The following is a 16,456-nucleotide window of genomic DNA, read 5'->3' on the forward strand; positions in this document are numbered from 1 at the left end:
CCTCAAAAATAATTTGGGTGACCCACATAAGCATATGGGTCCATGTGTCATCTTTTTCCAGGGGTCTCTCATGTGACCTTCCTTTATATAACCACCTCATTCTGAAATTAGGTATACAAGTCACCCCTAGGACTATGTTATACCTCCTGTGCCTGTCACAGTGCCCACATATTTACTAGGCAGTTGTGAGATGTGCTGTAAAATATCATCAATCATGAACAATAAAGTTTTCCGTGTTGAACTCCCGCTCTTTTCATAACGTTGATCTAGAAGCTGTTGCTTAGTAACAAACTAGGCGACTAGCGATGACTCCACCTACTGTCCGTGACGTCACGTACCCGGAAGGCGCGCTTTAGTGCATGCAGCCGCTGCAGATACCGGGGGAGCCGCTGCAGATACCGGGGGAGCCGCTGCAGATACCGGGGGAGCCGCTGCAGATACCGGGGGAGCCGCTGCAGATACCGGGGGAGCTGCTGCTGTGCCGGGTGTGACTATCACAGGTATTGTATACTTGTACTGAGGCTCTTGTAATGGTGGTGTGCGAGTTACGGCTGTGTGTAATAGGACTGCATGCTGAGTGTTGTAGTGCCACAAGGTGGAGTGTTGCCGACTGCTGTAAGCTTACAGGCTCATAATGTTATCAATTTGCAGGTTTGACAGATGTAGAACTATAGATCCCAGCATGACCAAGGCGAGCAGACTATAATGCTACATTCACTGTGTGTCCATATGCTGATGATCTCTTTTGAGCAATGAAGGGTGACTGTGTTACCTCTGTGGACCATTGGCAAAGCCCATCAGTGCTTCAAAGAACTCATTTTTATATTGACAAAAATGGCGACAGAGGGCGCGATTCACAAGGAAAGAGCACTGATTCCGATGACCCCATCTATCTATCTATCTATCTATCTATCTATCTATCTATCTATCTGCAGGGCAGGGTTGTTATGCTGAGTTCTGATGGCATAAAAGGGGATGTTAAGTTCATTATTAGTGATGACTGATCCTCTAGAGCAGCGTTTCCCAAACTTTTTGAGTCGAGGAGCGCTATTCAGGACAGAGATTCTGTAGGGAGCACTTAACATATTTTACCTAAAACCTACATAGGTGCCAAAGATAATGAGCGATATTAACTATGGGGGGAGGGGATTTCTAACAAATTGATATTAGATATTACATTTTCGTTCATTGAACACTTCTGGCGCATTTGGCGTCACTAACTGTTCCACAAACTCTTCAGCCTGTGGAATTATTTCAGCATCAGTAATCTCTTCAACACTGCAATTGGAAAGTCATATCACCCAAATCTGGTTCTGGATAATCGCAACATCCATATTTTAACTTTTTAACATATTTGAACATACCTGTTGGATGTTGAAGCCGCTGCTCCTATTGGAGGGTCTGTGGCAGTGGTATTAGCTGCTTTTCTGAAGGATTCAGTCTTCAACCAGCGATCCATTGCTATACAATCAAATTAGGAATGTTTTTCGACTGGCACATGGCGAATAACTGCAAATACTGCGCGAGCTAAACTGACACAGCAAGGATTGAGTGACCGCACAATACGAGTGTAAAGGATGACTAAATTACTTCAGTCTGTAGGTACAGTTTGTTTGGCGAATATACGAGACCGGCGTATTAAGTCAGAAAGGGCGGTCTGAAAGCAGTTTGGAAGCGCTGTCCGACCATGAAGAGTAATCCGCTGGCCTCTTATATTCACCGAACAGACCGTAGTGCCGCATCGGTAGAATATTAGACTTGCATGGGAACCAGTATTTTAATTTTGAAACCTTTCACATTTATCGTTTTTTTTTTTTTTTTTTTGTTAACCGTTTATTATCGCGGAGCACCTGTAGATGGTTCGCGGAGCACTTGGTGCCCCCGGAACACAGTTTGGGAAACGCTGCTCTAGAGCGTCCCAGGTATAGAACTTACATTGATCTTTTACTGATGACCTATGATCAAGAGGGTCCTGGATGTCAAACTTCCAGTGATCTCTTATGCAATCTTCACACTAACCTTTGGGTTTCCGTTCTTCTGAAACCAATCCGCTTAAAAAGCTAACCCATGCACCCCATAGACTAAAATGGGGTCTGCCAGGTTTCTGCCTGAAGGATGTGGAGAGAAAAGTACTGTTTGCACTTTTTAAGCAGAATGGGGGAGGGAATCCCCAAATGTAAACAAGAGCATTTTTCATGCGGAACGCATGGCCTGAACGCAGATATGAACTGTGCCTAAATCTCAACCATGTGCTGCTCAAAAGACTTGTAGTGTATATAGGATTGTGATGCAGGTTTCCTAAATACCCATAGCGAGTACACAATAATTTGTCATAAAAACAGATCATTTTGGGTGTTTTGTCCCCTGTGAGAGAAACGCGCCCCCCCCCCCCCCCCCCTCAGTATTAGTCTATGGACAAGTACTAATGGGGGAGTTCCTCACAGCTTAGCGTCATCGCTGGTCGGTAAAAAATGCTCCCTTGTCAGGAGAGGTGTTCCTCACAGCCCATCTAGACTGTCAGGAATGCCATTCTGACAGTGGGCAGAGATTGGTGCTGGAACTAACGGCACCGATATTTCCAGTCTTGGGGCACATAATGGGAAAGCAGACAGTGCCTTAAATTCATGTGTAGGACATGAAAGGACCTCTATAAGCTTCTGAAGGAGATCACTGCCATTGTGGAATATTGCTGACATGTAGGGGGTATACTTGGTCTTTGAAATGTTTAGGAAGATGGTATATGTGGCCATAGCATCCACTTGAATGCCAGGACCCAAAGTTTCCCAGCAGTTGCCCACTGCCTGCACCAACTTGCCTTCTTCCCTTAGTGTAACTTTTGGTGCCATCATTTCCACAGGTAATTGACGTACATGTACCTGACTGTACACATGATTCCTCAGACCGGGTCACCTACCTCAGTTGCTCCATGGTCTGACTCTGATGTTAGATGCTTTAGCCAGAGAACATGGATCAGCATGGGCAGTCTGCTCTCCAGCTAGGTAGCCCCATGGACAAGTTGTGATGCAGTTTTCTATCCTAGCCAGCATAGACTTTGGTCAGATCTGTGGAAGTCTTAAGCCTTTGGTGGCCATAACCATATTGTTGGTTCACCAGCTGTCCTTTCTCAAACCACGTTTGGTAGATACTAACCATTATAAACCAGGGACATAACTCAGAAACTGGTGTTTGGGAGATGTTCAGACACAGCCGGTTAGCCATCACAAGGTAGCCTATACACTTGCACATTTTTCTTTCTTCCAACCCGTTAGCTTCAAGAACTGACAGTCCAGGTGCCATTGTCACAGCATAATGTCTTACATTTCACCTATGGTTTAATGTGTAGTCATCACCCATGGTGAATAATCCTGTTTTGGCTCAGGGCTGTGTAATCCTTCTTCTATTACACAGGTATAGGAAACTTCATGCACTGTGGTGTATGTGCATCAGTGAAAAAATAGGGCTACACAGTGAGTATGAATATGAATTAGAAATTGTTTCATATATTTTTATACTTTTATAATCATTTTTTTTAACAATGTTTTAGCAAGAATGGTTTGGGATATAGAGAAGCAAAAGCCACAGAAAAACACATTTCATGAAAAAAGGGGTGGTTAGTGTGGAAAACTGCAAATCTGTCACAGAGGAGGTGGTCTTCTGGAAAGGGTGGTCTGTTGGAGGGGTTTCTGACTGTAATGGGGTTTATCGGGTTCCCATCATGGAGTCCAGTAGACAAATAGTGTTACATGTTTCACCAGATCTGTGACGGGGCCAATGTGTGCAATGCCGCCCCTGCTACCTCTTGTGTCACCCTCTCTACCTCATAGATTGTAAGCTCTTTTGAGCAGGGCCCTCAGTCCCATTGTGTGAAATGACGTTCTTTGTTATGTATGTCTGTATCTGAACCCTATAAATTGTACAGCGCTGCGGAATATGTTGGCGCTATATAAATAAAATGTATTATTATTATTAATGTGTAATGACGCGTTTACATGCGTTACTGCGACCTCTGTTCTCACTTGTCACTGCCATTGTACTGAAGAAGCTTTGGTGGCTTTACTGAAATATAGACCTTGACGAAAACTCGGACTGACCCACTTTTTGCTGTCATGTGAGTCTTAACTTGGCTGAAGGTCAGACAGACAGTCTGGGCTCACACACAACACACATACAAACCATTTAGTTTTAGTGTGATTAACGTGTGATTAACATGTGATTAAATACATTTTATTTTTTCTTATCTTCAGACTGTCTATATTTAGTAAATTCTTGTATTTCTCGAGACGTTATTCTGGATCATCTTTTCTTGTAACTTTGCATTGTATTGTACCTCTGTTATTCTTACTTGGTCAAGTAGAGGGATGTTAAAGGGGCTCTATCAGCAAAATCATGCTGATAGAGCCCCACATATGCGTGCATAGCCTTTAAAAAGGCTATTCAGGCACTGCTAAAGTTATATTAAACTACCCCCCCCCCATTTTAAAATAATAACTTAAATAAGATTGTGATCTACTTACGCATCGTGCACGCTGGGCGGGCGTTCAGGGTGTGTCTTCATCTTCATCCACGCCTCCTCTTCCTCCGATGTCCTCCGGTCCTGTCCTCCTCTGGCGCTCGCGAACAGACATTGATAAAAAAAAAAAAATAGCCTGGGCGCATGTGCAGTAGCATCTTACTACGTAGTAGCTTCTGCTACTGCGCATGCGCCCAGGCTATTTTTTTTTTTTTATCAATGTCTGTTTGCGAGCGCCGGAGGAGGACAGGACCGGAGGACATTGGAGGAAGAAGAGGCGTGGATGAAGATGAAGACACACCCTGAATGCCCGTCCAGCGTGCACGATGCGTAAGTAGAGCACATTCTTTTTTAGGTTATTATTTTAAAACGGGGGGGGGGGGGGGGGGTAGTTTAATATAACTTTTACGGTGCCTGAATAGCCTTTTTAAAGGCTATTCACGCATATGTGGGGCTCTATCAGCATGATTTTGCTTATAGAGCCCCTTTAAATATTGAGTTACAATATTTATGTGAATGGGACATAAGGTGTTGGATAACCATACATACTGCTGACATCCACTATTATCTTGCTTTACAAGGGTGTCATAGCTATATTGGCGTAATCTACTGTATATGTAGGGACAAAAACATCAAAGAGGGCATTCAAACTACCGTTGTTAATGTCCGTTGCTGTCTTGCGTCAAAGGATGACGGCAACAGACACTAAATTGTTGCACAGAACGGAGACAGACTGATCCTGTGTCCATTCCCATTGACATTAATGTTAATAATTCCATCATGTTCGTTTACCTTTGTAACAAACATAAATTCCTGCATGTTGTTTATATTAATGTCAGTGGGAATGGACACAGGATCATTCTGTCTGTTTTCTGCAACAGTTTAATGTCCGTGGCTGTTATCCTATGACGGAAGACAGCAACAGACCTTAACAATGGTAGTGTGAACGCTCCCTTAGTAACACCTAGCTGTCAATTTTCAAGACTTTCTTCTTTTATGTTTTATTTTTCTTTACTTCGTTACAAAAATAAACAAAGACAGAAGAAAGTGTTTTTTATATTATAGTCAATGGGAAAGGTCACCGGCGGGGGGGGACTCTACTACTATTAATGTCCATTGCTCTTATCTTATAATGGATGGCAATAATGGACTGTAATAATAGTAGTGTGAATGTGCCCTAAATCTGGTGCCAATTTAGACTATTCTAAAGTGTGTCCCATATACATATACTCCACAGCTGCTTTTTTTGTTACAATTCTGGTGCATATTGTTGTGTTTTATGCCATTTGCAATTTCTGTTAAGCCCTTGTGCTAAACGCTGCATAAAAGATTGTGGAGTTTTACAGTCCCTTCAAAGTGGATGGGATTCAAGCAAATTCCATCTACACATTGCAGAAAAATCTGGGTAGCGGAGACTCTGCAATTTATTCCCTATCCACCAATCACAGGAACAGGAGCTCCTTGTATTCCCAGTCTGAATAGAGACAGTTTCCACTCCCTTTATTTCTGTAGGACTGTTGGAGATAGCGGAGCGCTGTCCTTGGCTTTGCTGTACTTTGGCCATCTTCGAGATCATCTACTTAACTGTTATCCTGTCAATAGGAAGCAAGTTGTCTTCATAGAGAAAATGCCTTTGTTTTGTATGTTGGTAATGTTGCTCTTCACTAATATTTGTTGTTCATTGTTTTTGTTTATTTTTTTTATTTTAGAATTTCTTGCAAAAATGATGGATCCACTGGAAAATGACCTTTTTGACATGCCAGATTATGAACACACAGAAGATGAAAGTTTCCCTCCTTTACCTCCACCCCATTCTCCTGGTGCAGGAGACAATGAAGACCTGGCTAATGGAGGTAACTGGATGTACTGTCATTAGTTTTATTATATATATATATATATATATATATATATATATATATATATATATATATATTAGCATTTTAAGTTATTGTTTTACCTATGATAAAAAACAGTGGGGGGAGGGCAGAAAGCAAGAAGCGGAGAAGGACTGAGGGGGGGGGAGGGATCGGAAGGCTTGGGGCCATGGAGAAACGTGATTGAAATATCAAGCTCCATTGTGGTATATTACATGTAGTAATGCCAGTATTAGATTTAAGAAAATTATTCTCCCCCCCCCCCCCAGCAAGGTTCATATAGAGTTTGGTGGGGCAGTTTAAAATGGTACTGCAGATGTATGCAGTTATATACCTGCCATTGACTACCATTACTACAAACAAAATCTGTACTATACAATATCATATTTTTGATTCCTTTTCATACATTTGCAAGAAAAGGCACATTCAGCACTGCAGTATACAGGTCATAAGTATACAGCTACTTTAGAGTTTGTGCAACTCTTGTATATTGCTTTCTGTGCGACTACTTCTGACATAGATCAGACAGTACAATAATTCTGGTTGTCTGCTTACCCTCTCTCTGTTCATACAGTAGCACAATGTTAGAGTGTTAGAGATGCAGAAGACGTTATACACAGCAGATCAGTATGTGAAGAGGGAGGAATCCAAATCTTCATGGAGGGCAGATCACACAGACTATACCATATCAGTTTATAGATTGCTGGACGATGAATTGAATGAATTTGATTAATTGGCCTTTAAGAAGTCTGAAGATTCTGTTTTTTTAACAGAATCGTCAGATTGAGTTACTCAGATGTTAAGATGTCACTGTCGCATTAAGCTACTACAAATAAAAAGCGTTGCCTTGTCTGCTATGTCTCTTCTCTCCTGGAGCTGTAAATATGGCACCCGCAGAGCAAGTGTCCTAACTGCACGTTCTCTCTGATCATGGGCATTAAATGTCATATAGGCTGCCACTTTTCCCCCCACACTCCAGTGGCATCATTTTTCTGTGCTTCTCCTATATGGCATTTGCCTCCTTACCTATTGTTGCCAGTCTCCCGCACCACAAGGCTCACAGACTGGTCACAGTAGTACTAGAATTCATAGTCTTCAATTCAGTTGTTTTGCAGCCTATTGAACAAGAAGTCTCATGATCGGAGGATCAGGCTACCATGGGGGTATAAATTATCCTAGAGAATAATCTGCTGTGAGGTGGGAGTGAGACCCCTACCAATCCTGGGAAGAGGGGGTGTTTTATCCATGCTGTGGTGAACACTGGGACACTCCTGTTCCTAATTATTTTAATGTGAGCGCTGGAAAAGTACAGCACCTATCCAGAGTTCCCATCAAAGTGAATGGCAGTGGTGATGTGTCTGTGGTCACCGCAACTACGTTCACAACAGGATCTTTTTCAAATTATTAAATTTTTTTTTTTTTTTTTTTCATGATCGCAAGGCACTAGAGGGATGATATTCTATGTTAATAGTGCCTAGAACCTTTACATTTGTTATCCTTTTCTGCTTTTCCCAAACAGTGATGTTTAATGATTTGTTGATGTCCTGTTGATTTCTACTGTCATGCTGGAAATAAGAAAACTTACTGATTTTCCTCCTAGATGACTGGACTAGGAACGTGGGGAATACACAACCAGAAGAAGAAGCACCAAAGCCTGTCAGAAGGGCTGTAAAGAGACCACAGCCTAAACTGGATGCTAACCGGTATGGGTTTAATACACAGATCATTTTTTCCTATCAAAAGACAGGTTACTAAATTGTGTGATTGGTTTTGTTTCTGATAAAGATACATTTCTATGTTAGACAGTTGTGACCGTGGCATCCAAGTCATTCCAGTACAGGATGGCCACCATATTCCAACTAATAGTAGCCACAATCCCAGCATTGTTATATGGGGATTTCAATCAGATGTCTTTACAGCTGGGAGCCTGTTAGTTTCCCAGGCTTGACATCATACATTGCTATTTCTCCCTGCCACAGGCGAGTTGGGTATATGATTACAATGAAATATTAGAAATTAAACCCTCCCTCCTTCCCCATTTTACATAAAATAAATACTTTCAGTATCTGTGCCCCAAAATGCCCAATCTATTAAAATATAAAAGTATCTATTCCCTAGGGTGAACGATGCTGTGGAAAAATAAACAAAAATGTTAGAACTACGGTATTTATCAATCAGCTTTCTTTTCAGTGAAAAGTTATCAAAAAATCTTGTGCCCCATAGTGGTACCAGTAAAAACTTTGTGTCCTGCAAAAAAATAAATGGCCCTTACACCTTCTTGACCTTTCCCACCATGTTTGCACTCCCAGTCCTGATCTAGATACGTTATCTAGCACCCTTGTGGATAGAATAGGCGTATCCTTGTAGGCATAGAGGTTGAAGAGGTGTAAGCTACTTGCCTTTTGCCCTCACATACTACAGAATTTTCATTGAGTTACAAGATCCGTCCATACAAATGACACTGACATGCTATACTGGAACAAGGGGGAAATTGAGAGATGGTATGGGCCTGCATCCATGTCAGCCTGTGTACACCGTGTCATCGATAATGCAGATGTACAGCAGTTGTAGGATGTCTGCCTTATTCAGCATCTCCACTGACATTTCCTACACTATGGAATTAGAATATGGCACTGAATGCTACATCATAGCAAGGAGGAGAAAAACGTGAGAAGGAAAACATGTGACCGGGCAGCAGATGGCGTGATCCAGGGACAGTCAAAAGACGAGATACATTGCAAAATGCCTAGGCTGGGGGTGCTAACTTATGTCAACAAAGATAGTTTAATGGTGGAAAACCACTTTAAGCCTCAGTTCTGTTTCTTTATATCCAGTGTGATGTGATAGGGAAATATATTTACATGTATTAGGTCCATTGACATACCTGTAAATAATAATTATTTACAGGTATGTCAATGGACCTAATACATGTAAATATAATTATTATATTCTTAAAGTCTGTTGTCAGACCCTCAGGGTTCGATCACATCTGCGCCTGGCACTCCGTTCTGCAGGTTTCCGTTTCCTGCACAAAACAGGGGCAGGAGACGGAAACCTGCTGACATCTTTCAAACCCATTCATTTGAATGGGTTTGAAAAGTCTCCGGCCATGAGTGCCGGTGAGCGTTTTGTGCTCTAAGCGGCGAAATGTTTTTTTTTTAAAATCGGACTCAGAGTCGGACATGTAGTACTCTATGTCCGGCTTTAAAAAAAACGGTTTCGCTGCGGAGAGGTCAAAACGCTCACTGGCGCTCACAGCCGGATTCTGCATGCAGAAGACGGAAACCTGATAACTGAGTCCAGATGCTAGTGTAAACCCAGCGTAACCAGTGTATAGAGAGGAGAGGTGCTACATAGGAATATCTTCCTGCAATGAAGATCGGTTTCCCAGTGCTTTTGTAGGAAACTTCTGATTTACTAACCTGTATTGCGCCCTTTTTTAAAATAATATCTACCCATCCCTTGGATGCCTGTGACCGTCCTTTTATTCAGTGGTGGACAGGAAGGTTACACCTTACTTTATACGTATAACAAAAAAAAATAAAAAATCAGCTGTACTTGAATAGTAAGGAATATTTCGCCCTACTATAATCTGATCAGTGAAGTTATCTCAGCTGGAAGTACATTATCCCGTATATTAAAACTGATATAAAATACAAATGTAGTGTCCGAATGTCACTATTGAGTAACTATGTTAGACTTTTGTGTGTTTATAGGGAAATGAATGAACTTTGCTTTAGTGCATTCTGTTCTGCCCTCCACCTAATATTGTATCTTCCAATGTCTCTTCCTCTAGGCTCACTTCACAGCGTGGCTTACCAGCTTTAAGGAATTTGTTTGATGGCACAAAGTTTAAAGGCAAGGGGCATGAGGTGAGCTGTGATACAGTAACTTTACTCCCTGAGTACTCTAAACCCGTGATCATTTTGGATATCTGTATTTTATCAGTAAGTAGTACTACTTCTTTAGAGAGGACCTTTCACCACCTGGGACACAAGCGGATTTATATACTGCTAGAAAGCCGACAGTGTGCTGAATTCAGCACACTATCAGCTTTCCCTTTCTGTGCTCCCAGTGAAGAGCTATCGGTGTCGGTACTGTAGCTCTTCACTGTCAGAAGGGTGTTTCTGACAGTCAGTCAGGAATGCCCTTCCTCACAGTAGTGTCTGTTGAGCTGTACTGTGAGAGGGGGCGTTGCTTACCCCACATCGATGACACTGAGTGGTGAGGAAAGTAGATGCCCTTTATAAATGTAGAGCTTATGAGGCTTGTTGGGCTCTGCCACATTGAACCATGTTCTCTATTCATTGTACTTGCAGAAGAGGAAAACTTCTCTAAAAAAAAATTTCTGAACAGAGCCATAACGTGCAGCGTAGTGATTTGCACTGGTATTTCTTTTATTCAGCTATAAGTCGGATGTTTTGTACCTTCTACCTCATGACCGGAATGGTTTTTGCCATTTTGTGACTTGAAATACTGTATGATATAATGTACTGTTTTTTTGTTGTTTTCTTCACAGGCGGAGGATCTGAAGGTTCTCATCAGGCAGATGGAGAATTGGGCACACAGACTCTTTCCTAAGCTGCAGTTTGAGGACTTTCTCAATCGATTAGAAACTCTAGGGGGGAAGAAAGAAGTGCAGGTGAAGGAAGATGGAGAAGAATATGCTGTCTCGTCTTATCAATTTTCCGCAGTCATTCTCCAGTGACAAGTTGTTCCGGCCTCTCCTCTGCATTATCTTTAGATAGTAATTTTGTTATTATTTGAAGAGTTTTTCCAGGACTTGTAAATTTAATAACTTTTCCTTGGGATTAATTCAAAATCATTAGTTGTTCGACACCTTGGAGACCTGTGGATCAGCTGGTTGAAGCAGCAACCACTTTGGCTTCTCAGGCCATGTGACGTTACATTCACAGGTCACTTGGCCTAATCCTAGCTCAGTCCTATTTAAATGAATGGGGTGAGCTGTACACATGTGCTTGGTAAGTACTGAAGTACTTCAAACAGACCCCTGCTGATCTTCAATTGATAATCTATCCTAAGGATAGGTAATCAATTATTTACCCTGGAAAACCCCTTTAATGCACAATGTACATGACTTTAAGTTTGCAACATACCGTAGGCATATATACTCTCAGTAATGTATATGTAACTCCCCTTTAAAGAGGACCTTTCACCTCTTGGGGCACATGCAGTGTAATACACCGCTAGAAAACCGACAGTGCGCAGAATTCAGACATTTGCCAAGTATCCTCTATCGCGTGTATCTTGTGAATAGAGTCTGTATTGGTCATGTTCTGTGTTAATCATCTTTACGGTAAATCTGTTTTATTCTCCCCTCTCCCTAGACTTGCTTAAAAAGAATACGCATGGATCTACCTATTCTGCATGAAGATTTTACTAGTGAAGATGGTATGTGGTATACTTTGCCAAATGAGTTGTAAGACCGTGTTTGTATGAACCGGTCAAGTCTTGTGGCAGATACCCCAATGTTACATTATTGAGTTGTCTAATGTGACTTCAGACTGCCACATAGAATAAAATGGTTCCTGCCGACAGGACCTGAAAAGATGTGAGGCTTCCTGTGCGATGGCTCCATACATTAGAGTTTAATTTAATACATTAAGGGTCATTTAAAAGGGTCTATAATGTCTGCCAAGGAAGAAATCTAATAGTTCTTTTTCCTTTAGTTGTTATACAGAAGGAGGATGATGACTCTGTCCATGCTCCAGAAGAATTTACTGCTCTCCCATCATCGCCTCCTCCATCTCTTTCTCAAGCTAGTGTAGTTGAACTTAGTGAGGAGACACTTCAGAGGATAGAAAGAAACAGACGCCTGGCTATGGAGAAGAGAATGCAGAAAATGCAGGAACAAGCAGAAAGTCAAGGTATGACTGTAACTGGTAATACTGTATAGTCACATACTGCCGTCAGACTTGGGAGGGACCTTGTCTGTGGAAAATGGAAGTGGTTACATCGAAAATTGCAAAGATTACACTTAGGCCTTTCTCTATTCTATAAGTCAATCTGAGTCTATATGTTTTTTTTTTTACTGAAATATTGTAAGATTGGCAGTATATACGGCAAAAGGAGGCCTACACAGAATTGGCAAGGATTTAAATGAATACGTATTATATTAAGGCTTCATAGTATAACCCAGTGTGCACGCCAAGGGGGACCCAAATTCATAGCACTAAGACAGTGATGGCAAACTTTTTTGAGACAGAGTGCCCAAACTGCAACCCAATAAATTATCACAGAGTGCCAACACAGCAATTTAAGCTTTAAACTCTGTGGATCCACAATTGCGGACCCAGAAATTACAGTCGTGTGACTGGGGCTTTACAGACCTTGTACTGAAATGTAAAGGTCTCTGTATTTTGTACTTTGAACAATTAACGTTCACTACTTACATCGCACAGGATCTGTTTTATAGGACCGTGCAATGTTATTACAGCCTGTACTAATATCACATCTGCTATAAAGCAGATACTGTGTGATATAAATAGTGAAGGGACCCCACACAGTAAAATCTGCCCTACAGTGGCCCCACACACAGTACAATCTGCTCCACAGTGGCCCCCACACACACAGTACAATCTGCCCCACAAAGGATTATACCTGTATACTCCACAGTAGCTCCCGTCCTCACACAGTATTAAATGCTGCACAGTAGTTCCCCCTCCCCACACAGCATGAAATGGTGCACAGTAGCCCCTCTCCCCACACAAATAGACTTACCTGAAGAGCCACTGGGCATCCTCTCTCCTGTTCACTACGGGCGCTGATGATTTACGTCATTACCAAGTTATCCCTAACCCTGGGGATAATGTTAAAAGTTAGCACATCCCCTTTAAAAACATGCTATTTATCAATATCCTCCTACTCTGATACGTTGCCCACTATTAGAAAACGCTGTGCAAGGAGACAAGCTTCATTTGATGACATGTGATTTATATCCTATGGCCAATAAGGGGTTTTCAATGATTTTTAAGTAATATACAAAGAATCACACTTTGTCATAGTTACCCTTCACATTCTCCTTTATTTCCGCACTGGGGCTTGTATGGATCCTTGCTGCTTGTTATGTAGAATCTGGTAAGGTGATGTGTCCTCTATAATAACGCCAAGTAGTGTTACCACAGCCACCATTCTTTGCTAGAATACTTAATGTGACCATGGACAATACGTCATTGTAGGCATCCGGTACCTACCTTGTGTCTCTCTTAAGTTTAAAGCTCCTTTCTTTATTACTTTAGCTCCTGCTCCAAGTCTATCCCAGTCCTGTTCTACAGATCCAGATGATATTCCTGAGGATTTTGATGCAGACATGTTGGATGAGGTAGATAAAGCAATTGAGATCAGTTCCCAGTCACAAGAGCCTTCAAGTAGCACCGCAACGGAAGAAACGTCTACAGCGCAGAATGAGCTCTTCACTGAAAAGCTGGAAGACTCCAACGAGGCCGCAGATTAATGGCTGGCTATAAATGTACATATTGTTTTCTATTATATTTCTGTGTTTGATGTTTGTATTAAAGTTTTCTATTTTACCAAGAGGAAGCAAAGCTTTGATTTTCTACTACATAAAACATGCAAGTGATCTGCTAATAAAATATCTTCAGTTCAAGAATGCGTTTCCACTTTCAGGTTTTTTATGCAGTTTCTGAAGCCCAAACCAGATGTGGATCATAAAGGGGAGATATTTCCCATTCTGGTTTTAACTCCGGAGACTGTATCAAAATAATGTGTGTAAACCCATTGTTGGGTAGGTTTAAGATGATCATAGTATTACCATCCCCCATCCTTTAGCTTATCTGAACCAAGTTTATAATATTCCCCTTGAGTAGAATCTAGAGGAGGTCTTGGGTGGTTCATCAAGATCTGCAGCTCTTCGGTAAAAATTACTGGAAAGTGGATGGATAGCGTAGAAAATGGAGTAACATCTCAGAACAAATGACTTACTTATTGATACACCACATTTCATAAATGTGGTGCAGTATTTGATAAATTTACTTTTTGATTCTGTTCTTGATGTGCATATAATAGATCACTGCAACTCAGATCATAGACTCAGCTACTGAACCAGCAAAGTATCTGGCTCCATTCAGACGACCAAGGTGAAGAATGTTCATTTTGGCCATTTTGCACTCAGGGGGCAACTGTTTACCGAACATGAAATATGCCACATGCCCCTTGTATGAATTACTACAGATCTGGCAGCTAGAGTGGCTCCTCTATTTCAGAGCGGTCATCATACTTAGTCATGTGTACCAAGGACTTAGGGTGAGTTCACGCCCGATCTCCGTTTTTCAGATTTCCATCTTCTGCCCGAGAAACTGGACAGCAGACGTAAACCGGCAGGCAGTTCAAACCCATTTATTTGATTCAGAAGACGCTCAGCAGCAGATACTGAATGCAGGGTTTCTGTCTTCTGTCGGCAGATGAATGAAACCTCAAAACAGAGATCGGGCACTGGTGTAAACCCTCCCTTACATGGACATCCTGGTACACATAAGGGTTAATACTGTTTGTGTGAAGTCAGAAAAAAAAAACCTGCCATTATTCACTGTGGTGTGAATGTAGCTTTACATGACACCACAATGGCTATGTTGAGTCCACCAGATATGTTAGTGGCTCTACACTCTGGATATCCTCGCTTGAGTTTCCTGCTAAGACATATACCCGGTTGGAACAACTGTTGTAAACCATCACATTTAGTAGCAATTTTCTCCCAGATGTGATGTTTATATTCCTAGACGGGAAGGCTGTTGGAGGAATATCGACATTAGATTAGCAAAACTGGGACAATCGGCCTCCAAAAAAAAGCCTCCCAATAGAGGAGGAATATTCAAGATATGTAAACTACTTGATGGCTGCCATTCCCATCATAGTTTGTATATTTGAGACGCCTCCATTTCTTGATTTTAAAAGTAATCAAAACTGTCCCACCCACATGTTGCGGCGTGTAACCGGCTTCATCAGGGGTTAGGACTAGAGTTTAGTAGGGTCTAAAATGAAATTTTTATTGATCTGATTAAAAGTTGTTTTATCATCTTAGTACAATTATAGTAAGTGCTATATAAGGGGAAATTTTCTGCCAATAGGCAAAATGAGTATGTAATGCAAGATTTTTGGTTCAAAATCTGTCAGTAGCATGGGTGGCAGGCAGGGGTGAACCTAGTCTTTGTGCCGCCTGAGGCGGACGTCAGAAAGCCCGCCCCCCCTTCCCCGGGAGGAGGGTGCGGAGCGGGCGGCATTAGCAGGCAGAGAGCAGGCAGGGAGAGGACCTGCTCTCTGCTAAGCATGAGGGGCGGCCGCTGGAGCAGCGCTGCGTCCACAGGGCCTCCCCAATCCACCGCACGGTGACGCTAAGCCAGTCCAGGACAGCTTGTCTGAAGCGCCAGGTCGCCTTATGGGAGGTGCGGCGCTGGTGGCAGGGTGGTGAACTGAAGCCTGGGACAGAAGGCCAAATAATATATCAAATACACAGAATGGACCGTGTACATCTCTGATTGAATGAACAGCTGCTGACATATAGTATCTTCTCTGGGGGTATGACTAACCCTCAGGGGAGTACACGTTTCTTTGCAAATGGCATTATAACAGCTGGGTCCCAGTGACTCTAGTATGCGCCTATACATGATCCTCCAGGATCAGGAGATGATCTGGCTGCAGAGGAGTAGCGCTTCTCCCCAGGCCAAAGTCCAGGATATACATCCACGGAAACCGTGATTGGAGAACTTGCCAGTTACAAAAACAAAGAATAAGGATTCCCCCCATTCTTCCGCTACCCATCGCCCCCAAAAAATAAAAAGTGCAACCATACATTACATGTACAAAATGGTGCTACAAACCACTAAAGAAGAAGTTCACCTCTGTAAACCACTCCTCCTTCTAGAACAAGGCACCTGCAGATGGAGAGGTGGCTACTTACAGGCAGCTTTCTCCCCTTTAAGGGAGTTCTGTAAACAACTGAGCACCAACTTGGCCGCTCGCAGAACTTCTATAAAAGAGAATGGAGAGCGTTACGCATGCGCAGTCACTTGTCTATTTACAGCACAGGTGTCCCATG

The 16,456-nt window shown here is 42.2% G+C and overlaps 1 protein-coding gene and 1 non-coding gene across 2 annotated transcripts; both read left to right on the top strand.

The window, feature by feature from the left end:
• The first annotated feature begins 427 nt into the window (after positions 1–427).
• On the top strand, positions 428–13,895 carry TIPIN (TIMELESS interacting protein). Its single transcript, XM_075273184.1, has 8 exons — positions 428–500; positions 6,220–6,363; positions 7,985–8,087; positions 10,181–10,256; positions 10,904–11,026; positions 11,733–11,796; positions 12,075–12,272; positions 13,644–13,895. Exons 2-8 carry the CDS (start codon positions 6,234–6,236, stop codon positions 13,856–13,858), a joined length of 909 nt encoding a protein of 302 aa, XP_075129285.1. The 5' UTR covers positions 428–500; positions 6,220–6,233; the 3' UTR covers positions 13,859–13,895.
• LOC142205434 (small Cajal body-specific RNA 14) lies at positions 11,859–11,988 on the top strand. Its single transcript, XR_012716427.1, has one exon.
• Positions 13,896–16,456: the final 2,561 nt, after the last annotated feature.

The sequence above is a fragment of the Leptodactylus fuscus genome, chromosome 5, assembly GCF_031893055.1.
Source record: "Leptodactylus fuscus isolate aLepFus1 chromosome 5, aLepFus1.hap2, whole genome shotgun sequence".
Lineage (NCBI taxonomy): Eukaryota > Metazoa > Chordata > Amphibia > Anura > Leptodactylidae > Leptodactylus > Leptodactylus fuscus.